The sequence below is a fragment of the Bos grunniens genome, chromosome 2 (genome assembly GCF_055505025.1).
Source record: "Bos grunniens cultivar Pamir isolate PY7600 chromosome 2, Bosgru_T2T1.0, whole genome shotgun sequence".
In the NCBI taxonomy this organism is placed as follows: Eukaryota; Metazoa; Chordata; class Mammalia; order Artiodactyla; family Bovidae; genus Bos; species Bos grunniens.
In genome coordinates this window covers 24,289,886-24,317,085 of record NC_141166.1, presented here as the reverse complement: position 1 = coordinate 24,317,085, position 27,200 = coordinate 24,289,886, and the positions used below count along the sequence as shown (strand labels likewise).

Genomic DNA, 27,200 nt, shown 5'->3' with positions numbered 1-27,200 from the left:
ATTGGATTAGACTAGTTCATAGTTTATCTCTTGTTATATGTAATTTCTTTTGAACTTTTAGGATATATTTGATCCTATAATTTTCCTCCAGATATATAAACAAAAATGACACATATTGCAAAAATATGAGAGAACTGGATTTTCTTTTTTTTCTTTTATCATTGCTTTTACTAAAGGTTGTTTTTAAAAAATCCTTTATTGTTAATACATTTAAAAATATGGGTATGAAGGATCATTTGAAATTATAATATCTTACATATTTACAGTGTTTAACAATATCCAAATGCTTGCATATGCAAATGTTGATTTTTCTAACAACCTTGGTGCAGAAGATAAGGCAACAGAAGATCAAAGGTTTAAGGTTACATATAAATAGCAAATTTTAAAACTAAGACCCAAATTTGGGCCTTTCTCATCCACCCACTGGTATTTCTCTCTTATCACATGGTAAACTGAATTCCTGTCATGAGCAGGAGGATAGAGAAGGTGATACTTTATAAGCACACTCTTATTTTACAAGTCAATTTTGTAAGTTATCGTTCAAATTCCTCAATATTCTTCATGATTTCCATGTACTTCTATTCTTACCCATGTATTATGCTAAAGGAATTAGATAACCTCAAAAAAGCCAGAAAGAAACCTCAAAACTTCCTGCTGTGCTTTTCAAGGCAGCTCAATAGTTCAGTTTAAATAAGACTTTAATTTTTTTAAACACCTATTATAGAAAACTATACTAAAAGTTCTTCATTCCACATTCTAAGATCTAACTCTAATCTGAGGGAAAGAAAAAGATGGGGATGAGAATATATTGATAGTGTAAGGACAAAAATCCATTTATAAGTCTTGTCTTTGTCCATTTGCAGCTGTCTTCCATTTCTACTCTTTTAGACAGACAGAGCACATAAACCCAGTCCAGTCTCGCTACCATGAGATTCAGCCTTAAGTCTGAACTCACCCTTCTCTGCAATTGGGTGTGGTAAGTGTTAGGGTCTTCAAAAGATCCAGCGATTAAGTCACCATTTATAGTCACTTATCATCTGTTTTGGAAAATGAAGTTCTTGGAATAAAATAACCTTAATAAATTAACTGAAACACACAGACCTCAGGTGTTTTTGAACATGTGAGTATCAACCCAATCAAACAAGACACCATGTGAGCAATTAAGTATTTGCCCATTATGATTAGAATTGCAGTTCACAGTATGCCCAATCTTCAGCCACGGGTTCTTCATACAGTCTGATGCAGCAAGTGTGGTATCAATTGTGGAAATGTTCCCCAGGGAAATGTTTGCACTCCAACATGTTCTTAAAAGCTGATAGAATGGATTTATCATAAGGCAAAACCATAAACAAGTTTTGGGTTTGATGGCCACAGAACCTATGTGCACCATGTCAATGTCTTATTCAAAGGGAGGTGTTTGATACAATTTGCTGCATCAGTGAATGTATAAATGAATGAATGAGAATTACAAAGGAATTTAGCAATTTGTACATGGCCAAAAGAACCCAAGTCCCGCTCTAGTGATGAAACCAATGCAATCTTCCTGCCACACTCGGTGGAGATTTTGAATCATCCAGTCACATCCCACTCCACTCTGCTTAATTATATGAACCACTGGCCCCACTAGAGTAGTACAGAAACAAACAAGAAATGGAGGAGCGAGAAAACCCTGGAGCCTAGCTTTCACTTTTAACCTGATTTTTTTTGGCTTCCAGGGTTGCTGCTCATTAAACAGGAAAAAAAAAAATGTTTGCAATTTTCAAAACATTTTGCATGTTAACTCATTCCAGATGCAAACAACTTCCAAGGCAAAAATCACTGGAGGGTTCATGGTGAACAGGGCCTAGTTACCAAATGAGGTCACATAAAAATTAAAAAAACACTAAAGAATAAATAGTCCAATTCTGTCCCGGGGGCATGAGCTATGCAACCCAAGTAAAAATTAAAACCAAATTACAGTCACTAATCAGCATTGCATAACACATCTGACTCATTTGCATACAATGCAATTATCCTGATAGAGGCTGAACTCAACACACCCAGCTGGGTTAGAGTGTCCCCAAGGATGTGAGCCATTGGGCTTTTTCCCTGTGCGTTGGCTGAATTCCCTCATGACCACGACAGCAAATAAAAACCACTCATCAACACCACACAGCACCACTAGACTTGGAACATTTGAAATAAAAGTGATGCAGATCGATGCATGGCTCACGTTCAGGCCCCCTCAGATGAACAAGAAACAGGCTGATTCTAGGTCAGTGCTCCATTTCTAGAACATCCTATTTGATCTCGAGTTTTAGAAAACCACAGTCGTCTTATGCTATATAAAGAATTCTTCTTCTGCTTCTTTTGCTTCACCTTGGACTGGCAGAGGAAGGGGACATTTTGAGAGTATCTTCTTAGCACCAAGGTCCCTTTGGCCAGCAAGTGGCAGGGGGTGAACCCTTTCCTTAAAGATCCTGTTGTTTTTGGAAGCAGCTGACCCTGAGAAAGAGGTTGACAAGCATGATGGTGGCTGGTGGGTCTGAAGATTCCTTGGAAATCTGCTTGCAAAAGATGGCCTGGGTTCAGAACTGACCATGGTGAATCCAGTGTCAACATTTGTCTCTGCCTCCAGCTTCTCGAAGCTGTTTTCCCGGCCGAGGACCTTCATTCTGGCCCCGGGTTCGAGGTGAAGAGAAGACAGTTGCGGTTGGGATTCCGTGGCTGGGCTGCTGGGCTGAGCTGAGCCACCAGGGCTTTTCCACCAAGTGTTACCGGAACCGTCTGATACTGGCCGCCCACCAGGCTCAGGCAGCTCCACGGAGCCCACCTTGAACCTCCTGCCCCGAATCCTTCGACTCCTCAACTCTAGGGTCCTGATTGCAGAGACAGGGGTCAGCCTGGAGCCATGGGGAAGAGTGTCAGCTCCCAAGGTGCCATTCAGAAAAGGAGGCTCACCATTCCTCACACCAAGTCCTGGATTCAACTGGACCTACGGGACAAGGAGAAGAGTTAATGTTTTCCATTAAGTAAGTGCCAAGAACAGCTTCCCTGGTGGCTCAGAGGTTAAAGCGTCTGCCTGCAATGAAGGAGACCTGGGTTCGATCCCTGGGTTGGGAAGATCCCCTGGAGAAGGAAATGGCAACTCAATCCAGTATTCTTGCCTGGAGAATCCCATGGATGGAGGAGCCTGGTGGACTACAGTCCATGGGGTCGCAAAGAGTCGGACACGACTGAGTGACTTCACTTCACTTTCAAAGAACAGATTACATCATACTCAGGCTTCTGCCATGCTGTGCTCATGCGGACTTTCAATAAAGTCAGTTGAACTGAATAGAAGTAAGAGGTACAGTCCTTCAACAGGATGAGCTGCCACCTTTGCTTCCTGGACATTATGTTCTACCTTTTTCTTTAATCTAATAAAGTTTTTCTCTTCTGGAACTGGAATCTGGCTATTTACACATTCAGAAATTGTTCAGGATTGATATTAGACTATGCAATCTAGAGGAGCCTCCGTGTCACTAATTTTTACCTGAACTCTATTGGAATTTTACAAGGCTGACCCTTCTCCTTTACATTTGAAGATTTCTTCTTAAATTTCTATGTTCACACATTCTTCTGGATTTTCTTTTTCCATCCACCCCTCTCAATTTCATCACAGGACATAGTTCTTCAGTGCTAACCTGGGCCATCTTCTCTTCTCAGTCTGCACACTCTGTCAGGAAAATCTCATTAAATCCCATGCCTTCAACTGTTATCTAACTGATGAAGGCATCGGAAAGTCATTATAGTTCAGATCCATCTCTTAAGCTTCAAACTTATCTATCCAACCGTCATCCAGGCACAAGCTCCTAAAACTCAACATGTCCAAAGGTGAACTCATCGCCCTCCTCTCACTAAATCTATTCTGCTAACTCTTCTCCCTCTCATAGAACCTGGCATCATTTGCTCCATGCTAGCCAAGCAAGAGCTTCATTTTCCCTTCCTCATCCTCCATGTCACCCATTCCCATGGACTCTGTCTTCCAAAGACTTCTCGGGTCTTCCTGTCCCTCCATGTCCACTGCCATTAATCCTGGGGCAGATGTCAGCATCACTCGTTGAAATACTGCAACAGCCATCTGTCGGGACACCTCATGGGTGCTCCTGGCCTCCCTCTAATCCATTCTCCACTCTACAACCAGAGGAGCTTTGAAAACAGTTTTATCATGTCACCCTCCTGCTTCAAGTGGCTCCCTGCTCTTCTTAATTTAGATAAAATCAAACCCCTTAAATAGACCACCATACCCTTCGGGGCTTCCCTGGTGGCTCAGATGGTAAAAAATCTGCCTGTAATATAGGAACTCAGGTTCAATCCCTGGGTTGGAAAGATCCCCTGGAGAAGGACATGGTAACCCACTCCAGTATTCTTGCCTGGAGAACTCCATGAACAGAGGAGCTTGGTGAGCAATAGTCCATGGGGCCTCATAGAGTCAGACACAACTAAACAACTAACACTTTCTTTATTTTTCATACCCTTCACAGCAAATAGATGGGGAAACAATGGAAACAACGACAGACTATTTTCTCGGGCTCCAAAATCATTGTGGACAGTGACTGCAGCCATGAAATTAAAAGATGCTTTCTCCTTGGAATAAAAGCTATAACAAACCTAGACAGAGTATTAAAAAACAGAAATATCACTTTGCCGACAAAAATCCATATAGTCAAAGCTATGGTTTTTCCGAGTTGGACCATAAAGAAGACTGAGCACCAAAGAATTGATGCTTTCAAATTGTGGTGCTGGAGAAGACTCTTGAGAGTCCCTTGGACAGCAAAGAGATCAAACCAGATAATCCTACAGGAAATCAACCCTGAATATCCATTGGAAGGACTTATGCTGAAGCTGAAGCTCCAGTATTTTGGCCACCTGATGTGAAGAGCCGTCTCATTGGAAAAGACCCTGATGCTGGGAAAGATTGAAGGCAGGAGAAGAAGAGGGCAACAGAGGATGAGATGGTTGGGTGGCATCATCAACTCAATGGACATGAGTTTGAGCAAACTCCAGGAGATAGTGAAGGACAGGGAACTCTGGCATGCTGCAGTCCATGGGGTCACAATGAGTCAGACATGCCTGATAAACTGAACAACAACAAATACCCTTCACAGTCTGGCCTTTCTTACTCCAGCTTAATTCACCCCTTCTTCCTCTTGTCAAAATTGAGCCTTTTTCAATTCTTGGAACATTATTTGTTCTTTCCTAATGCCAGTGTTTGTGTATATTATTTCCTCTGTCTGGGATATGTCACCTCTGACTCTTTTTCCTGAAAACTCCTACCTTTCGTCAACTCCAAGCTTACACATCATTTCCTCCTAGAAGCCTTCTCCGTGTTACTGAATCTGGGTTGTTGTTCAATCGCTAAGTCACGTCTGACTCCTTGTGACCCTTTGGACTATAACCAGCCAAGATCCTTTGTTCATGATTTTTCAGACAAGAATACTGGTGTGGGTTCCATTTCCTTCTCCAGAGATCTTCCTGAACCAGGGATTGAACCTGTGTCTCCTGCATTGGCAGGCAGATTCTTTACCACTGAACGACCAGAAAAGAAAGTGAAAGTGAAAGCCGCTCAGTGGCATCTGACTCTTTGCGATCCCATGTAGCCTGCCAACCTCCTCTGTCCATGGAATTCTCCAAGCAAGAATACTGGAGTGGGTTGACATTTCCTCCTCCAAGGGATCTTCCTGACCCGGGGATCAAACCGGTGTGTCCTGCATTGCAAGTCAGTTCTCTACCATGAGCCACCAGGGAAGCCATCAGAGGTGCCCCTAAATATTGGTTCTGTCACTTATTAGTTGTGGGACTTGAAACAAGTTACCTAATTTTTCTGTACCTTGGTTTCCTCATACATAGAAGGAGATGATAATAAGTACCAATGTCAGAGAGTTGCTGAGAAGTTTAAATTGTAACAGTGCCCAGGACACAGTGTTCCTAAACATCAGTTGGCTACTCTCATCATCATTAATCATACTACTTGCTGTCCTGGCAGCCTGTACTTTCCGTATCCTAGTAGTCACCATGCTATTCTGCAGTTGTGTGCTCAAATTCTCTGGATCTTCTTCTAGACTTTGCCAACTGGAAGAGTTAGGACTTTATACACCATCTTGATCACTATATCTCCAGTACTTAGCACAATGCCCAACATGTGGTAAGTAATCACTAGATGTCTGTTGGATAAATAAATAAAGCTTAATGCCTATCAAATTGTTTGTGTGTAGAAATGTATGTCCCCTAATTATTGGCCATTAAGTGGATACAAAGTCTTTTCAAGAAACTGCAGAAGGACATCCATCCTATGGATGGTCATTTCTGCAATCTTTAAGAGAGAGAACATCAACTTTTCCTTTTTTTAAGAGAAGTCCTTAGACCATATGGTAGAAGAAAGTACAAAATTTTTACTATAGAAATGCAGGTTGTACAGTTGGAGTGAAGAATTTTCAGGAGAAACATAATGCTGAGTGATTGAGATAAATCTCAAGAGAAAATGAAGCTTCTCTTGCCAAATAAGCAATTGAAATGCATTTGTAGAGATTCTGATTATTTAGAGCACATCTTTCTAAGAAATATTTGTAAAATGTTACAGATTGAGAGCTAGGTGTTTTCGATTTTCAGGGAACATTAGCAAATACCTTGATGAACAGGAAGATTATTTGTCACACATTTGGCTCCAAACACTTGAGAAATAAGACACTGCATCACTGAAACATGATCAAGCTGTTAAGGAAAATCTGACATCATGCAGGGAAAATAATATTGTCTCTTACTAAAAGTGATTCTAAGAAATAGCAAGAAGATTTCTCCTACATTGAGGAAAAAAAAAAAAAAGACTGCATGGTTCCCACATGTGTGGCCAAAAAGAAAAAAGGCCTTCTTTCCAGGGAAACTAGTCAACCCAAGTCTAACATGCTGGTGTATTATCATAGCCTAACTGACCTACAGAAGCTGAAACTCTAATACTTTGGCCACCTAATGCGAAGAGCTGACTCATTTGAAAAGATCCCAATTCTGGGAAAGATTGAGGGCAGGAGGAGAAGGGAATGATAAAGGATGAGGTGTTTGGACGGCATCACTGACTCAATGGACATGAGTTTGGATAAACTCTGGGAGTTGGTGATGGACAGGCAAGCCTGGCATGCTGCAGTCCATGGGGTCGCAAAGAGTTGGACATGATTGAGTGACTGAACTGAACTGACCCGTGGAAGAGGAATACCCAACTCCAGCTTCATCTAGCCTTTCATGTGAGAGAAGTGAAGTATTCAACTCTAGCCCACTCTAGCCATTCTCTTCCACCTAAGAGAGAAAAAACGTGTAAACGCTTGTGAAGTTCAAGGCATAGACTCATTAAGACTGAGACCTAATCTTAGAGTGACTCCCTTCCCCCAACTCCTTGCCACCACATTAGTAAAGCATTATTTACAGCTGTTCCTATGTCTCCTACATCATCCTGGCTATCAGGGGAAAAAAAATTACAAGACATTACAAAAGGTAAAAAGGCACAGTGAAAAGACAGAGCAAGTATCAGAACCAGATGTGGCAGGGATGTTGGAATTATCAGGCCAGTAATTTAAAATACTTCTGATTAATATACTAAAGACTCTAATGGATAAAGTAAATAGCATGCAAGAACAGATGGCAATCTGAAAAGAGATGGAAGTCCTAAAATAAGAACCAAAAAGATTAAAAAACAAAAACAAAAAAACACTGTAACAGAAATAAAGAATGACTTTAATGGGCTTCTTAGTAGACCAAACACAGCTGAGGAAACGATCTCTGAGCTAGAGGACATACCAATAAAATCCTTGAAAAAGAAAAACAGAGAGGAAAAAACAGGCTGAAACAAAACCTACAAATCAGAATGGACAACCTAAAAACTGGGACAACTACAAAAAGAGTAATAGACATACAATGGAAATACCAGAAGAAGAGAGAATGAAATACTAGAAATATTTGAAACAATAATGACTGAGAATTTCCCCACATTTATGAAAGTCACTCAGTCATGTCCAACTCTTTGCAACCCCATGAACTATACAGTCCATGGAATTCACCAGGCCAGAATACTGGAGCTGGTAGCCCTTCCCTTCTCCAGGGGATCTCCCCAACCTAGGGATCAAATCTAGGTCTCCCTCATTGCAGGCAGATTCTTTACCAGCTGAGCCACCAGGGAAGCTCAAGGAGTAGATAGCCTATCCCTTCTCCAGAGGATCTTCCCAACCCAGGAATTGAACTGGGGTCTTCTGCTTTGCAGGCAGATTCTTTACCAGCTGAGCTACCAGGGAAGCCCCCCTAATTTATGTCAAACACCCAACAACAGTTACATCCACTAAGGAGTGAGACTGTAGGATGAAAACTGCCAAGTGGAGAAGAGGGTAGCCCAAGGTATGCATTCAATAAGTATTTGGTGAATGAATAAACACTGACATTCCTGATCACGTATTCAGACATGCATTCATTACCGAGCATCTACTATGTACCCTAATATCAATCTCTCAAAAACACATATCCCAGGCTCTGAGAAGCATCAGACGGTCTGCACTGACAAGAGGTCATATAGGAAAAGACATGGAGAGACACACAGCATCCTTCTTACGCAGACAATAACTACACTACAGTTTCCACTTTACAAAGCATCTCCATGTATATCCCCCGTTTTGATCTCATAATGCAAATTGTACATGTCACTACCATTCAGAGGCTCTATCAGTGACTGCTGATTATAGTCAGGATAAAATAGAAGCTACTTGGCAAGGCTTTTGCTCATTCACCCAAGAATGGTTTTGCCTACCATGTGCCAGACATTGTTGTAAGTACTGGGAATACAGGAGTGGACCAAAAATGGTCCCTGTCCCCATGGTGCTTACCCCCAGTGGCTGGCCACGTGCCTGAGGATGTGGCCTCTGCCCACCTCCCCATCCTCTTCCCCTAACCCCCTCCCTTCTCTCCAGCCACATGGGGCTATAGGGTGCTTTCTGAACATAATGGCTAAGAAAATGCTATTCTACACGTTCTCACCCATCATCTCCTCCATTCAGAACACTTTCCTCTCGTCTCCATCTGGCTACTTCCTTCTGGGCTCTCCAGTTCAGGCAGGGCCAGGTCTCACCCCTCTGGGAAGCTTTGCCCACCACCCTCACTGGATCTAGCAAACCACCCCCTGCAACCCCCTCAACACATGTCCATCCCGGCCCTGAGGAAGGGTTACATGTGGAGAAGTGAACTTGTGATTATGACTCTCCTGTAAATGCATTCATGCATGCTCAGTCCCTCAGTCATGTCTGTCTTTTTGTGACCTCATAGACTGTAGCCCAACAGGCTCCTCTGTCCATGGAGTTCTCCAGGCAAGAATACTGGAGTGGGTTGCCATTCCCTTCTCCAAGCGATCTTCCTGACCCAGGGATCGAACTCGGGTCTCCTGCATTGTATTATTTTTTTCCGTGGTGGACATCAGTCATTTGTGCTACCCATAATTTGTCCCCTCACTGATCTTCCCTGGGAATTCTTGTTCCTCCTCCCCCAGGAGTCCCAAGAGAGTCTGAGTCCAGAAAAAAACCTAAGGATGCAGGAGAGGAGTGCCTCTGCCTCAGAACTAAGCTATCCACACAACCCCATTCCCTTGAGTGAGTGACTGAGTGCATTTGACAGAGAAGAGAGTCTGATCCAAGTTGGTACAACTGACATGAAGTCCAGAAATTTTAGGGGACCCTTGTGGGGTGAAGAACTCAAATGGATCATCTTCAGAGTTGCTGGCAGCCAGCTGCTGACCACAGTGGCCTATCTGGGGAAGTAACAGAGCTCAGAGTCAGCTCCACGGCCTCCTTCTTAAGACCCAGGCTACTTACGCACAAAAAACAATTTAAGAACAGACTTATGGTCACGGGGCAGGGAAGGAAGGAGAAGGTGGGATATATGGAGAGAGTAACATGGAAGCATATGCACTAACATATGTAAAATAGATAGCCAATGGGAATATGCTGTATAACTCAGGGAACTCAGACCGGGGCTCTGTAACAATTTAGAGGGGTGGGATGGGGAGGGAGGTTCAAGAGAAGGGGACATATGTATACCTATGGCTGATTCATCTTGATGTTTGACAGAAAACAACAAAATTCTGTAAAGCAATTATCCTTAATTAAAAGATAAATAAATTTATTTTAAAAGATAAAAAATTTTAATTTTAAAAAAAATAAAATTAAGGCTTGCACACACACGCACGCGCGCACACACACACACGCACACACAAAGCCAATGCATTTACCCCTCATTCTCTCTCCCCACAAGGAAGTTTGCAATGGGTTTCATATCCTGAAAAATTCACCCCATTATAGGAGTGAAGTAGCTATAATGTGTTATCTTATATAGTGTATTATATCCGATCCTTTGTACATGAATTCTTCAGGGACTTTTATATGACACCAGAAATAGAAGTTCCCAGAAGATAATTCCCCATTTCGTTTGCAAAAGCCTAACCTCATTGACATTTATCCAAAAAACTATTCTGCACTCCCCAAATTCAACCTAACTTTCCAATGGAGCTAAGCTGTATAAGCCATGATTCAGAAGTAAAAATGTCAGGTAGCCTTTAGAACAGAAATGTCTCTCCTGCTGCACGCACTTATTATATTTTTGCTCGACAGCGAGATTTGAATTCTGGAGATTAAGACTGAAGGAAAATTTTTAGATGCCTTGCAAATTAGTGAATTATATAATAGGCAACTAACAGAAACAGTGTCTATCTGCCTTATGTGAATGAGAAGGTAAAGGATTTAGAGATCATTTCATATAGAATCAGTATGACTCATATTTTATTAATAACTCAAAGCTGATGAGAACAAAATTAATCAAAGGGAAGGATAATTCATCTTCTAGCCTGTTTTTACCTTATCCAGTAGGTCTTAAAGCACTTCCTGACCATTTCTCAAGGACAGAAACTTTGCTGTGAATATCACGTACACCTCCCTGCCTACACACACTTACACAGAGTACTGGACTGCAGTGGTTAACTGCCTGGTTTCTGAGCCAGGTAAACACTTAATCTTGTGTCTTGAGCAAGTAGCTGGTACCTCTACTCCTTGGTTTTGCCTTTTGTAAAACTTCCTAGGTTGTAAGAAGGACTAAATAAAATAACCAAAGTGAAATACTTAGTCTAGGGCATAATATAAACAATAAGAACTGAAATTGCTTTCTGGGCACTATCTTAAGCTCTTTATAAATGTCAGGTCACTTAGTGTAAATAACAACCTGTCCTCTAGGAAGATGTTATACTACCCTCATTGTGTTAACAAAGGAACCAAGGTTCAAAAATCATGGTGCTTCTAAGTGGCAAGGTTCAACTGCCACATAATGTAGTATAAGAAATGACACGTGGTAACTGTAATTATGCTTGCTTTCAGTAGGATGCTTACCACAAGATCTTTTAATTCAAGCTTTTCTCAATTTTGAAGGGTTCTAACCATCTAACTTGATTTGGGGTAAATTTTGACAGTGATGCAAGATACTTTAAAGTTAAGTCCATAGGACGGCATATTTAACATTTGTTGTTGTTTTGTTTTAGTCACTAAGTCATGTCTGACTCTCTGTGATCCCATGGACTGTAGCCCACCATGCTTCTCTGTCCATGGGATTCTCCAGGCAAGAATACTGGAGTGGGTTGCCATTTCCTTCTCCATGAGATCGTCCCAACCCAGGGCTCGAACCCACGTCTCCTACATTGGCAGGAGTTTGGCAGATTCTTTATAACTGAGCCACTAGGGAAGCCCAACATAATTAACATTCCCAACTTTAATTATAACTTCAGCTTTCTTAGGTTCACATGGAAAGAACTAATGAAATTTCTGAACCGGAAGATGGGCAAAATATTGGTGTCTAGTTGAGGAACATGGTTAAAGAAAAATCTGAAAAATGGGACGTTGTCTGAGTCTACTGCAAACTACATGCTGTAAGCTACCAGGTCACAGCAGCTGAACTTCCTCTTCTGTCAGATGAGGGGATTTGATTAAATCAGTGACTCTCAACTGTGCTATAAGTTACATATTAGCATTATCCAAGGAGCTTTCAAAAACTACCCAAGCCTGGGTGCCCCCAAAGATTCCAGTCTAACTGATCTGGGGTGAAGTCATGACATGAGGAGGTTTGAAAGCTCCCCAGAGATCCTGGTATTCAAACAAGGTTGAGAACCGCGACATTACTTCATCTCTTGGCTGTCAAATCACACGGCTACATGGGCATCTAGAGATCACAGAGACCAAACAGACATACCTGAAGCAGAATCTTGTTGCCGTCATAGTCCTGTGTTTGCCACCGGGTGCGGCTGATGGGGACACAGGGATGGGGTAGAAGAGGCACTAACTGGCCAATCTCCTGGACCTTGAACTGCAACACTGAAGCCTCTTTGGGGTCCACCGATGTTCCGAGGGGCAGCTGCTTCAGGGAGAGCTGCAGGGCAAAGGTCTCAGTGGAGTAGAGCACGAAGAAACAGAAGTTGCTCTTTTGCAAGGTGGCTTCTCTCTGCAGGATCATTGCGTAGAGCCGGATGGCGTCTTCGTAGTTATCAAAACTGCAGTAGAGTGTCACTCTCAGGATCTCGGTGCCACAGTGCACCTGCCTCACACCCCAGATGGGCATCTGGCTGTCCAGGCTGTAGAATTCCTGATTGGCAAGAATGTAGGGGCAGGGTCTTCCCTGGGCGTTCTGAGTGGGGTAGCACTGCCATGGCCAATGCTGTAAGGAGTCCAGCACGTGGAATAGCCTCTCCTCACCTAGGTTCTCCTTCAAGAAAAGCAGAACAGACATCCCTGGGAAGCGTGACCGCTTGGAGTGGCACTTGTCATAGTATTTCACTGGATTGGCCCGCTCGGACACAAGAAAGAGACGGATATCTGGGCAAATGCAGTCTAGGAGCCGATCCAGGGTTTGCTGCAAAAGCAAGCCCTGCCCTGCGTTGGCCAGCAGGTGGACAGTCATGGCCGGGGGCTCCGGCGTATCATCCATCGTGGGTGCTGAGGATGACAAAGGATGCTGGCGAACGGGGCCCGCAGGTCCAGCTTCTGAAATGAATTGGAGGGGCGGGAGCTTCCTACACTCAGCCTTCAGCCCAACAGGAAAGCTTCAGGACTTCAGAGCCATGCTCTTACCCTGTATGCCTGGTTGCTGCTGGCCACACTGTAAACGAATCTCCACAAATTCGGGGACAACAGCCTCCATGCAACACACACCAGCAGCGGGGTCCATGTCATCCAGCCGGTGTATAATGTAACTGCGGGTACAGGGCTGTGTCAGGCGCTCCCTGGGTTTCTGTTTGACCTAAAAACCTATAATCCTGAGAAACACTCGAGTGGGTGGTTCTTACAGACACTCAGTAAAGGAAATGACCAGGCAAAAAGGAATAAGAGTCGGCTGTGAGAGGCTGATAGCAATCTGTTTAGTTGAAAAGACATCCATTTTCTGGACCCACAATGGGTTCTGGTTTCCTCCTTCCCTCCCTCCCTGTTTACAGTAGCTGCCAGGCCACCTGAACACAATGATTGCTTTAAAACAATCCTCCCAACTTGTCCCTTGGCCAGGAATTTTCCCCCTTTGTCTTTTTATTTTCTTCTTGAACAATGGATGCCTGGGCTTTGAAGAGAAGTTATTATATCCAAATAATTTTAACTGTTCACTGAAAATGATTCTCTCTGCTGCTAAGTATATTCAAAAGATATTTACTCAAGCCCATTCTTTAGAAAGAATGAGAGCTTTCTAAGGTCAATAATAATCCTTGTTCACTCTGTTGAGGATTTACTACATACCGGTCATAAACTGTTTTAGAACTTTGCGTAAATTGGTTTAATCCTCCAGCAAACCTACGAAGAGACCATTGTCCCCAAATTACTGAAAAGGAAACTAAGGCACAGAAAAGTCACGTAACTTGCTCAAGGTGTCAGAGCTAAAAGTGGCTGAGGGAACATTTGAATCCAGGAACTGAGTGAGTGGCCCCCCTGTGAGCCAGGGAGAAGGTACCTCTCTGGGACCCAGATGTCCCAGACTGGAATTTCTCCCTGAATATAAGGAAAGGCTGCCCAAGCAAGTTCTCATTGCTGTTGAATCTCAAACTGAATAATCCTCAATAAGAACATCCAAGCTCTAAATATATAAACTTCCCTGATGGCTCAGATGGTAAAGAATCTGCAATGTAGGAGACCTGGGTTCGATTCCCGGGTTGGGAAGATCCCTTGGAGGAGGGCATGGCTAATACTCAATAACACCCAAGCTCTAAACATAACACCTACCCTAATGTGTTCTAAATATCCATTTAAAAATCATTTGGAATTCTGATAGCTGTGCTACTAAAAATGTGGACAAGCACATTTTTCTAACTGTAATTTTTTTAATGAGAAATTTATTAACACTTTTAGTGCAATTCAGGAGACCCCAGTTCAATTCCTGGGTTGGGAAGATCTGCTGGAGAAGGGATAGGCTACCCACTCCAGTATTCTCAGGCTTCCCTTGTGGCTCAGTTGGTAAAGAATCTGTCTGCAATGTGGGAGACCTGGGTTTGATCCTTGGGTTGGGAAGATCCCCTGGAGAAGGAAAAAGGTACCCACTCCAGTATTCTGGCCTGGAGAATTCCATAGACTGTATAGTCCATGGGGTCCAAAGAGTCGGACATGACTGAGCAAATTTCATACTCACATAACGGAACATCATGTGACTTGATAAATCACAAGTTAAAAAGCACTTCTGTGGTGAAAAACAAAACACAATAAAGTTAAGGTATAACTTACTCTAGCTTCATTTTATATATGTTGATTGCTTTAACAGTACAAGAACCAAATTTAACATCACGTATTGTTATCTGTAGGGCTTCCCTGATGGCTCAGGTGGTAAAGCGTCTGCCTGCAACTCGGGAGACCTGGCTTTGATCCCTGGGTTGAGAAGATCCCCTGGAGAAGGAAGCGGCAACTCACTCCAGTTTTCTTGCCTGGGAAATCCCATGGATGGAGGAGCCTGGTAGGCTACAGTCCTTGGGGTCACAAAGAGTTCTGTCTTGGGTGGCCCTACATGGCATGGCTCATAGTTTCAATGAGTTAGACAAGGCTGTGATCCCTGTGATCAGATTGGTTAGATTTCTGTGATTGTGGTTTTCAGTCTGTCTGCCCTGATAGGAGAAACTGACTGACGGGGAAACTGGGTCTTGTTCTGATAGGAAGGGCCATACTCAGTAAATCTTTAATCCAATTTTCTGTTAATGGGTGGAGCTGTGATCCCTCCCTGCTACTTATCTGGGGCAGAATAACTTCAGATATAAGATCATGGCATCTGGTCCCATCACTTCACGGAAAATAGATGGGGAAACAGTGGAAACAGTGACAGACTTTATTTTGGGGGGCTCCAAAATCACTGCAGATGGTGACTGCAGCCATGAAATTAAAAGACGCTTACTCCTTGGAGAAAAGTTATGACCAACCTAGATAGCATATTAAAAAGCAGAGATATTACTTTGCCAACAAAAGTCTGTCTAGTCAAGGCTATGGTTTTTCCAGTAGTCATGTATGGATGTGAGAGTTGGACCATAAAGAAAGCTGAGCGCCAAAGAATTGATACTTTTGAACTGTGGTGTTGGAAAAGACTCTTGAGAGTCCCTTGGATTGCAAGGAGATCCAACCAGTCCATCCTAAAGGAAATCAGCCCTGGGTGTTCATTGGAAGGACTGATGGCTGAAGCTGAAACTCCAGTACTTTGTCCACCTGATGAGAAGAACTAACTCATTTGAAAAGACTCTGATTCTGGAAAAGATTGACAGTGGGAGGAGAAGGGAACAACGGAGGATGAGATGTTTGGATGGCATCACCGACTCAATGGACATGAGTTTGAGTAAACTCCGGGAGTTGGTGATGGACAGAGAGGCCTAGCGTGCTGCAGTCCATGGGGTCGCAAAGAGTCGGACATGACAGCAACTGAAGTGAACTGAACTGATTGTTATCTGTGGGCTTCCCTGGTAGCTCAGATGGTAAAGAATCTGCCTGCAGTGCAGGAGACCTGGGTTCGATCCCTGGGTTGGGAAGATACCCTGGGGGAGAGCATGGCAACCCACTCCAGTATTCTTGCCTGGAAAATCCCCAGGGACAGAGGAACCTGGCGGTGGCGGACTACAGTCCGTGGGGTCAAAAAGAGTTGGACACGACTGAGCAACTAAGCACGGCACTGTTATCTGCAGAAGGGAATCATTTCTATTCAGTTTTTTTCCTTTTTTAAGTTTTGTGTATGTATTTATTTTTGGCTGCACTGGGTCTTCCTTCCTCTAGTTGTGGTGAGCAGGAACTACTCTCTAGTTGCGGTGTGTGGGCTTCTCACTGCGGTGGCTTCTCTTGTTTCAGAGCATGGGTTCTAGGGTGCATGGTTCTCAGTAGCTGCGCCACGTTTGCTCAGCAGTTGTGGTGCATGGGTTTAGTTATTCTGTGACACATGGAATTCTCCCAGACCAGGGACAAACCCATGTCCCCTGCATTGGCAGGGCTCTCCACCACTGAGCCACCAGGGAAGCCCCTCAGCTTTCCTTCCTAAATCTAACCTATACTTCTAATCATTTGAGTTTTGTAAATCCTATACATTTTGCAATGGAAAAATCTATAAATACAGTTTATTACAGATACATTGATTTTTAATTACCATCTGTGATTCAGTAATTGAATTCATTTTGCTCCAACTTTCCAAAAATCATTAGACTTTTTAAAGGCATTATAGTTCTGAAGCTTTAAAAAAAAAAAAACTCTTAATTTAGATTCCACACTGGCATGTGAAGACAGTAACTTTCTCATTCCTCAGTACAATTACCCTTTCCTTTCTGCAGTCCTTCACTCACAGAGCTGATGCAGGCATTCAAGACTTTAGACAGTTTTTGGAAAAGTGTTTGCCATTCTACAAATAACTCTAAAGATTCAAGAAGAAAAATTATACCCCTGAGACAAAGATATTAACTCACAACATTTTGTAGAAGGCAAGTGTTTAAGCCCTTATATAGAAAAGGTTTTCCTCCTTGATGTTGTTTTAATCTTCCATCTAGCGTTAAAACATTATTTTTTCCTCATGAGGTTGTCATATCTGTCAGGAATGAAAAGATTTCTTTAATTTAATGGCTGCCTAACTGCCAAGAAACAGGTGGATGGGGGAGGGGGCCACCAACCTCCTTTCTGACTGGCTGCCTCTGTGGTTATTATTTCTCCAAGAACAACCTAAAATATTGACGCCTTCCCATCCCTCACGCCCAGTAATAGCCTCCATTCCTCATAGCCCCCTCCACTCATCACAGTGGCCAGATTCAGCTGGGGTCCACGGTACTCTTCATTTGTGTACACTGCCTCTGTTGAAAGCACAGGTGGAAATATTAGGGGAAGTCATCAGCTTTGCCTCCCAGTACCTGGACAGCTGACACTCTATTCACTACGTTTTTTCCCCTGAAATTTGGGAAAGATGACCAGGTATCTGTCAATCACCAGCTTCTGGACAGCAGCCAACTGGTCAACTCTTCACAGCAAAGTGGAGAAGCTGGTGACAGGCACTGCCAGGAACTCTAAGGAATCAGCTAGTTAGGAGGGTTTGTTGGAACCCACGGACGGCCTCTGAGATTTGTCCCTATGGCAAATCTCGTAAATACACCAGGAGACATTCAAATCCTGAAATCCCACCCGCATCCCAAGAAAACTTTGAGCTTCTTTCTCTCTTTATAAGTGAAAGTGAAGTCATTCAGTCATGTCGGACTCTTTGCGACCCAGTGGTCTGTAGCCCACCATGCTCCTCTGTCCGTGGGATTTTCCAGGCAAAAGTACTGGAGTGGGTTGCCATTTCCTTCTCCAGAGGATCTTCCTGACCCAGGGATTGAACCCAGGTCTCCCGCATTGTAAGCAAGACGCTTTACTGTCTGAGCCACCAGGGAAGACATATTATAAAGTTTGTCTATTTATCCCACATGTTGACAGTCAGCCACTTGCCCACAACAGAGAACAGATAATCACCAAGTCTTGCTTTGGAAAAGCAACTTCAATTATTGTCATCAGGGATCAAGGTCACTGCAGGATGCATGGAAACTCCTACGAGGGACACCAACCTAGACAAGAGGGACAAGGAAGCCCAAGGAAGAGGAGATGCTGGCAGGGGACCCCCCCACCCTTCCATCTTTCTCCACATGTATCCAGAGAGATACCGAGCATCTTGACTTTGATCACTCTGAGTGGCATTAACTTGAAGCCCATCTGGAGCAAGCTGTGGGCTGGCCATGGACCTCAGTGTGGCTGAACATCACAATCATCTGGGTGCTTTTCAAGAGATTTTGCCCAAGCCCAGTTGCAAGCCAATTCTATCAGAACCTGCCTGATCTCCTTAACCTGCATTATGATATTACCCTCTGAATATCTCTAAAATCTGCCCACTTCTCCCCATTTTTATCATCACATATGGGACTGTATTATATACCCTGAAGCAATCCCCTACAGGTACATTCTAGCCTCTTCTAACCTGTTCTTCATGCTGCAACAAAGAGGGCATTTTTGAAACACACGTCACTAAACACATCATGTCCCTTGCTTAAAATCCTTCAGTGCCATCCCTGTTTTGTTTTGATCTTTTAGGAAAAAAGATCAAAACAGTAACTCCACAGGGGAGACATCATTGTGACAGACATCAGGGAAATCAAGTGACTGAGGTTAACAATACGAGTAATAAGACAAACAACTTCTATGGAAGTCTTGCCAGGAGTTCATAACCTTGGTCAAACCCCGAGAAAACATCAGACAAGCTGACACTGAGAGACATTCCACTTAATAAATGATGAGTGCTCTTCAAAAGTCTGAAGGTTATGAAGAATAAAATTGGAAATGTTACAGATTGGAGGAGACGAAGGAGACACAGCAAACGAATGGGATGTGGATTCTGGATTGGATCCTGGAATAGAAGAGAGAGATAATGGGGGAAATGAGTGAAATTGGAATAAGTGCTTAGTTTAGTTAGGAATATCATACCAATGTTTTTTTCCTGGTTTTGGTAACTATACATACTCATGAAAGTTGTTAATCTTAGGAGGACTTAGGAGAAGCATAGATGGAATTCTCTGTACTACTTTTTCAGTTTTTCTATAGGTTGAAAATGATTTCAAAACAAAAAGTTAAAAAGAAAATCTTTAAAAAAAAAAAAAAAAGAGGAGATACTATTTGAAGTCCCAGAAGGTGGGAAGAAAAGGAGCCAGGCAGGTGAGGAGACTGGGTGTGGGGAAGAAGGAGGAATTCCAGGAAGAGGAAACTGCTGGGGACAAGCTATATACACCTGCAGAAGAGCAAGGAGCCTATGATCCATGGACTGAACTCAAGGTGGCTGCCGGGTGGGAACACAGATAGGGGTAAGAAGCTGGAAAGGCAGCCAGGCTTCAAAAGTCATCATAAAGACTTTGGAATTTCTTCTACTGGGAGCAGAACCACAGAAAGTTTCAAGCTGAGAACTGGCTTGAAAAGGAAATCATGTTTTAAGGAAAACCTGGATAGGAGTGAGATATGGAAAGTCAAAGTGAATGGACAGGCTTATTGGATGTGGGTAGAAAGTTGCAGTGATGGGACCAAGGGACCTCCCAGTGTGGTATTTACAGTTGAGGCTGTAAATACCACAAGGCCATCAAAGAGGGATGGTTGGAGAAAGGCAGCAGCTGGGAGTTAAGTTGAGGGGTGTGTTCTGGACAATGAGTGTAGATGCTTGTGGGTCACCCAAGTTGAGATGTCTGGTGGCCATTTAACATGGAATCTAGAGGGGAGCCACAGATCAGAGAAGGTGGGTGGGGAACCATTGATTTCTAGGCAACTGTGGGAATTCACATGATGATGTAGGTGGAGAATCTACAACGAGAACAGGCAAGGCAACAAGCAGACGGGACCCTGGAACAGAATAAGGGACATGGGGCATGTGAGTGGCACCCAGAGAGAACTGAAGAGTGGCCTCACTGTACAAAACCTGCGTGGGTGTTTGTGTCTTGGGTTGTGAGGGTTTCAGGAGATAGTGTTGGCCGGAAAGACCACAAGACTCAGTATTACAGAATAACACTTGTGACTCAGTCTACCTCCTCAATGGAGCAAACTCAAAGAAAGCACTGAGCAGACTTTGAGTCATTCAAGCCTCTTTTCCTCGCTCCCCAGACAACCTGAACTCTGACTCTTTGTCTGATACTCATTTGCTAGCCAGGAGCTAGAAATTCAGAACTTGAGGTGAGAGCTGGAGAAAAGGTGCTGGGATGGGATTGTGGTGTGCTCACTTTTAAACCCTTGACAGCAGCCTACAACCCTGTATCTGCACAGCAGGCACAAGATAGAAGGAATCTGCAGGGAAGAAGGAATCTTGGCATCTTCTAAAATATAAGAGCTGTGGGGAAGTGAAAAGGCTTTCCCAGCCTCACGTAGCTGGTTAGTGGCAGAGCCTGGGTTTCTGGTTTTTGAAACATGCTTCCCCACCACTCCCAAGGAAAGCCATGCACAGCAGCTGCATATATACAGTCAGGTGAGAGCCATTCAAGTTCAAGACTCATGTCAGCACATAAAAAGGAAAAAGGAAGGTATGAGGGTTGGGCATTATACACACTGGGTCCCATGCCCTGGACACCTCTGGTTCACGTGTTTCTCCATCCTTAGCATTCCTGCTCCGATACTCTTTATATACTCAGCATTCACCATCCCAGACCTTCTCCTAAACACACACACACACACACATACACACCCTGTACCCTGTGGTCAGAACTTCTGGCTTCTCTAGGAGTTAGAACCAGTGGCAGGCAGAAAATGGAAACCTCTACGATTCCCACCCCACTCTGGGCTCCTCCAGGCAGAGAAGGGGAGGGAAAAAGTGGCCGTGGCAAGCTTCTTCTCCAGGCTGGCGTGGCTCTTAGCTGACGCTTCTCTCCTGGCTCCCCAGAGGATCACCCCTGCCCAACCCCAAACAATGCTATCAGGCTTCCTATTAAATTGCCATCTGTTTCCCCTTTCCCAGGACAATGCAGTCCAGTCACAGAGCCTGTGAGCAGATACCCAGCGTTTTCACAGGTGCAACAAAGAAGGTGCATTTCCTCCATCAACTTTGTGGTAGTCTTCTGCTCTGACATCATTTCTAAGGCTCTGACCAGTTATTGTTCCTGACTGAACCCCTCAGTAGCTGTTGTTGACTGAACTAAAATCGCACAACATAAAAGTTGTGAGTTAGATTTCATCCAAGATCTTACTGAGGACGACAGCCCGGAAGACAGCCTCTCAAATAGCTTTGAGGAGCTACTAAAAAGAGGTGAGGCAGGAGCCAGATATACATGAACCTTTTTCCTGGGAAAAACATGTAGTCAAGCCTAATAAGATTACTGCCAGTCACAAAAAACAGACATCTCAAGTTTTTGATTTTAGTGCTTTTCTACGTACTGGAAGATGAAAGAATCTGGGGTCTTTGCAAATTTTCCATAGACATGCATCTTAACTACCTAGGGGCCAGTATATCCAAAGCACAGGATGCTTCCTGTTTTTCTCCATCTTGAATTCCCCTCAGGGTGCAATGCCTGAAGTGCCTAAAGGCTTGACCCTTGTAGAACTGGAATGGTAGGCAACATTTTTTCTCTGCACTGTGTAAGAAGGAGAGGAGAAGGGAACAAGTTATGAGCCAGGGATGCGAGCCACTCTACTGAGCTCTGCTGCCCACACAGCGAGGACCTGGAATTTCTAATCCTTCAGGTTTGGTTTCATCATTCATTAAAGATAAAAAGTAGCAATAATAATAATTGGCCTGCCTTGGGCTTCCCTGATGACTCAGTGGTAAAGAAACCGCCTGCCAATACAGGAGACACAGACTCGATCCCTGGTCCAGGAAGATCCCATATGTAGCAGAGCAACTAAGCCCCTGAGCCACAGCTACGGAGCCTGTTCTCTAGAGCTTGGGAGCAGTAGCTACAAAAGCCTGAGCACCCTACAGCCCCATGCTCCGCAACAAGAGAAGCCACCGCAGCGAGAAGCCCACAAACTACAACTAGAGAGTAGGCTCTACTCACCACAAGTAGAGCAAGGCTGCACACAGCAACAAAGGCTCAGAACAGCCAAAAATAAATTAAATAAATAAATAAAAATAAAATTATTAATAATAATAATTGACCCGCCTCTCTACATGGAGTGAATCAAATAAACTAAAATACCCTAGCGGGCCATCCAAGCTCTCAAGTGTTCTGCTAGTGTAGTCATCGCTTTATGAAAGATTTTTATGTTTAATATGGGTTTTAACTCCCCAAATAATATCCAGTAAATGGGTACTACTGGGTATCACAAATGGGTATCTAGCAAAAGGAATGATGGATAAATTAGTGTACACTACTTTCACGGAATACTATGCAACTGTAAGAAACAATGAGGAGACTTGGGAGAAGCAAACTGACACCACCCAGTAAGGCTGAAGAGCTCCATACCCTACGCTCAGCATTTCCCCTCCCAAGTATAGACTCTGGAGAAATTCTCTCACATACACACAAAAGAAGGGAAATTCAAGAATGTTTTATAACTGCATTGATTGAAACACTAAAAAAAGGAGTGGGGGGAGAGGGAACCATCGGAATGCACCAAAAGAAGAATAGATAACTATTTATATCACATTCTTGCATTAGAATCAAGGGAAATGAATGAGCCTGAACTACCCACTTCAGTTTGAATGAATTTCATAAACATAAATTTGAGTGAAAAAAGCAAGTTTCAGAAAATACATATAGAATGATACCATTGTTTTAAAATTTGGAAACATGCAAGAACTCTCGCATGGTGGTGGGTATAAACCTAGGTAGCCAAAGAATGGGCCTCCCTGGTGGCTCAGATGGTAAAGAACTTGCCTGCAACATGAGAGAACCAGGTTTGATCCCTGGGTCTGGAAGATCCTCTGGAGAAGGGAATGGCAACCCACTCCAGTACTCTTGTCTGGAGAATCCTATGGACAAAGGATCCTGGTGGGTTACAGTCCATGGGGTCACAAAGAGTCAGACATGACTGAGCAGTTTTCAACTTCTGGGCAAAGAATAAAGAAATTCATGGGGACAAGAAGCACTAAATTCAAGATGTTGCAGGGGGATATGATCAATGTATTGATCATCTTTATTTATCAAGCTGGGTGGTGGGTACAGGTGTGCTCATTATATTGTTTCTAGACCTTTCTAAAGTATTTCATTATCATTTTAATGGGGGAGACATATTACATACCAACCTCAGGACTTGCCTGGTGGCCCAGTGGTTAAGACTTCATCTTCCAATGCAGGGATGCAAGTTTGATCCCTGGTCAGGAAACTAAGATCCCACATGTCTCAAGACCAAAAAAACAAAACATAAAATGAAGCAATACTGTAACAGATTCAATAAAGACTTTAAAAATGGCCCATATAAAAAAAAATATTCCTATGTATCAACCTAGAAAGATAGCCCCAGTATAGTATTAAATGAAATGAAAGCCTTTGTATACCACATAAGATTCTGATTTCATATATATGTATATATGTGTATTATTGATAAATACAGGAGGGAAGTCTAAAGGATATAAACCAAGTCTGAATAAGAGTGACAATAGAGGATACTTCAGAGAGATGGGATTACAAGATAAAAGAATATTTCTTTTCTTTGTTTCTTCATGTATTTCTATGTTACTTATATTTATTACAAATACCATGTATTATTTTTAGAATTCAATAATAATATGTGCACAAATTCAAGTAATATATGAACATCAGTCTTCTAATCCATTCTTTCAACAAATGTTTCTAAGTACCTATCATGTAATTCAGGCACAGGGTTAGATGCTGAGGACACCATAACTAACAAAAATTAATGCTGCCTTAGTCTTCATGGAGTTTATATTTCAATGGCAGAGACAAATATTGGTCAAATCATCACTCAGTGAAATGTAAAGTGGTACCCATGTTACATTACAGACAGCAGGGTAGAATATTTGCCCTGTTCAGGAAGGTCAAACAGGCCATCTCAGAATAAGGAAGCTGTGATCTTGAAAAGAAGCAGAATTTACCTGGGAGAAGCGGGAAGGACATTCTAAGACAAGGACCAGCACATGCAAAGGCCCTGTGGTATGCAGGGCCATGGTGGAATGAAGGGTTTGTTCATGTAGCTGCTGGTGCCATGTGCTAAGACAGGAAATTCTGCAGGAAGAGCAGGTTTAGCTGGATGTGGCCAGGAAGTTTTCATATATGAGTTTCAGAAGATGTCATATGATACAGAATGTTATTAGCAACCCAGGAAAGAAGAAAGTCCTGACAGTATCAGACAAATAATAATAACGCTAATACTTATTCAATATTTACTGTGTGCCAGGCACTGTTCTAAATATTGGATCTATTAACTAACTTAAACATCACAACAACTTTATGAGGTAGGTACTATGCTTATTTCCATTTTATAGATGAGAACATCGAGAAACAGATGGAAAAACATAAAAGCACAGAAGTTTTGGTCATATGATACCTGAATATGTAAAGGCAAAATAACTTTTAATTATTTGATGTTTTCATTTTCTGTTACAATAGTAATAATTTTACAGAAAATTTGAGGTTCTCCAAACTGGGGACTATGTACTGAAACCTGAGCATTTCAAAAACGTTTGCTACAGAAAGTTGTTCACTGTTAGCTGAATATATGTGGCAAATTTTCCACACAATGCACTTGATTTCTGTTCCCCTAGTGGAAAAATGTTAGCTATTTGTCAATAATTTGGGTTACAGGTAAACTATAATTAATAAGCTATAGCAATATTTTCTTACTAGAAGCTTAAGAAACAATCCCAAAGAAATAAAACAAAACAATGACAAAAAAATCCTGCCAGCCTTTGCAAAAGGGATCATAAGCGTTATGAACTCTCATCTGTGTGTTAGACAGGTACATAGCCAACTTAAGTACTTGCATTCATGAAGTGACACATCTATGAATTAGTAAGGATGACGCCAGCTGACTGGGAACCATAAACAATTGTTAAACATTTTCCTAACATATAACGTGCAGCTTTTAAAATATTCTAGAAAGAGGGATATAATAGAACACCACACCTCAAATTCTGCCACAGACGATGCTCCATCAAAAAGTCTGACCTTAATTACCATGTAGATTACAAATAGAGATGGATATTCTCAGGGCAAGAAACACCGCTTCCCATGCCAACATTTAAACCGTGAAAGCTCCCTCACTCAGCACAAAGCCGACAAGTCAATCAGACCGAAACCAGCAAGCCTGGGCTGGTTGGTCGGCCCCGCAGGGCTTGGGGCTTTGCTCTGCTCCGTCAGCTGTTCTTCCACTCCCAATGGGCCTCAATTCCCACTTTATATTTATATCCCAGCTGCTGCCAAAGGCCACGGCTGTGCCAACCACACAGCAAAAATAGAAGAGATGGGGAAATAACCGTACACATTAATAACCAATGGGTTTTTAAACCACGAAGCAGGAATTTGGGTCTATTCAACTTCACAAAAGAACTTTTATGAGAGACTGATTGAAGTTGCAGTTTCTATGGCTACCTGATACAAATATCATGTGGCTGGATTTTTCTCCCAATATGAATCATTCTGAAAAGGTTTCTAAATGTGTCTGTGGTATCTATTCTGTAGCATAACGCAGGAGAAAAATGAGAACAGATCTTGAATCACACACAATCTAAGTATAAACAATAATACTGCTCAAATACACAATTTAAAAGGCTGAGTTGCAACACAGGGAAGAAAACTGGTCTGAGGATGGGGAAGACCTGGTTTGGAATCGTTGCTCTTTTATGCTCAGAATTAAGTTTCTTTGCTCCTTCCCCCGGAGAAGGCAATGGCACCCCACTCCAGTACTCTTGCCTGGAAAATCCCATGGATGGAGGAGCCTGCTGGGCTGCAGTCCATGGGGTCGCTAGGAGTCGGACACACGACTGAGCGACTTCCCTTTCACTTTTCACTTTCATGCATTGGAGAAGGAAATGGCAACCCACTCCAGTGTTCTTGCCTGGAGAATCGCAGGGACGGGGAAGCCTGGTGGCCTGCCGTCTGTGGGGTCGCAGAGAGTCAGACACGACTGAAACGACTTAGCAGCAGCAGCAGCAGCAGCTCCTTCCCCAAATGGGCTGGCTCTACCCTTGGTCGCTGTGGGGATTAGTGAGGAAAAGAACCTACGTGTGCGCTAGCGCAGGGTTGATTTTTTTTTTAGCTCAGACACTGTGTATGCTGCATTTTCAGCTGGTACTCTTCAGTCCCAGCTTGTTTGCTTGGTCCACATATTTTTTAGTGTAATCAATTCTAGGCAACCCTCTGATAACCCACATTTTAACATAAATATATTTAGGTTCACTGGTTTCAATTAAAAAGATGAGTAGTTACCATATGTGGGAAACTTACTGTGGGTAAAACTAGACAAGAAATTACCTGTTTAGCAAAGTCATACTTGAAGGGTAAGAACTAGGACATCTTGACTCATGGCTCCCAAACCATTACAGAGGCTTCCAACACATTCAGAGGCAAGCGCCTGTTGGAAGAGGTTATTTATGGGAGGAGGCGAGAGACACTATGGGAAAATTAAAGTTACTATTAACGTCATGAGGTCAAGCTCAACAGCTAGATGGGAGCTTAGAAGTCTAGTTGGATCCCCTGACTTTTTTTTCTTAATTTACTTAATTGGCCGCATCGGGTCTTAGCTGCGGCCCATGGAAGCTAGAGCGCATGCTCAGCAGTTGTGTCATCCCGGCTTAATTGCCTCGAGGCATGTGAGTCTCATTTCCCCGGCCAGGTATCGAACCTGAATCCCCTGTGCGGAAAGGCAGATTCTTAACCACTAGACCACCACGGAAGTCCCTCCTGATTTTTTAGATTGAGAATATAAGGCTAAGGAAAATGGGTGGATTGCCTCGGGTCTCCCAGTTTAATATGGTTTAACTGGAACTAGAACACAAGCCAATGCATGCACTTTGGTCCACGGGTGCAAGAAAGGATAACCTCTAACCTTAACTGGCAAAACAGTGAGTACCATTTAATAAATACTTCCTAAATAGGAGTCCTATTTTTTTTTTAAGTGGCAATTTCCCTTCATTGCAAATAAAGCAGGGATCCTCAACACCCAGGCCGTGCACCAGTACCAGTTCTCAGCTAGTTAGGAAGCAGGCCGCACAGCAAGAGGTGAGTGGCGGGTGAGCCAAGCTTCATCTGC

General features: G+C 43.0%; 1 protein-coding gene across 3 annotated transcripts; it reads right to left on the bottom strand.

The window, feature by feature from the left end:
- Positions 1-2,156: 2,156 nt before the first annotated feature.
- On the bottom strand, positions 2,157-26,583 carry FAM124B (family with sequence similarity 124 member B). 3 transcript variants are annotated; one of them, XM_086365676.1, is made up of 5 exons: positions 26,423-26,517; positions 16,976-17,094; positions 13,149-13,270; positions 12,274-13,061; positions 2,157-2,974 (listed from the first exon to the last, which is right to left on the bottom strand). In XM_086365676.1, the coding sequence occupies exons 2-5, from the start codon at positions 16,978-16,980 to the stop codon at positions 2,321-2,323; spliced, it is 1,569 nt and encodes a 522-aa protein (XP_086221802.1). In that variant the 5' UTR covers positions 16,981-17,094; positions 26,423-26,517; the 3' UTR covers positions 2,157-2,320. The 3 variants fall into 3 exon arrangements, 2 of the variants coding, with proteins under 2 accessions (XP_086221802.1, XP_086221798.1); XM_086365672.1 differs by lacking the exon at positions 16,976-17,094 and having other exon boundaries at positions 26,423-26,583; XR_015150885.1 differs by lacking the exons at positions 12,274-13,061; positions 13,149-13,270; positions 16,976-17,094 and having other exon boundaries at positions 2,837-2,974; positions 26,423-26,577.
- Between the last annotated feature and the right edge of the window lie 617 nt (positions 26,584-27,200).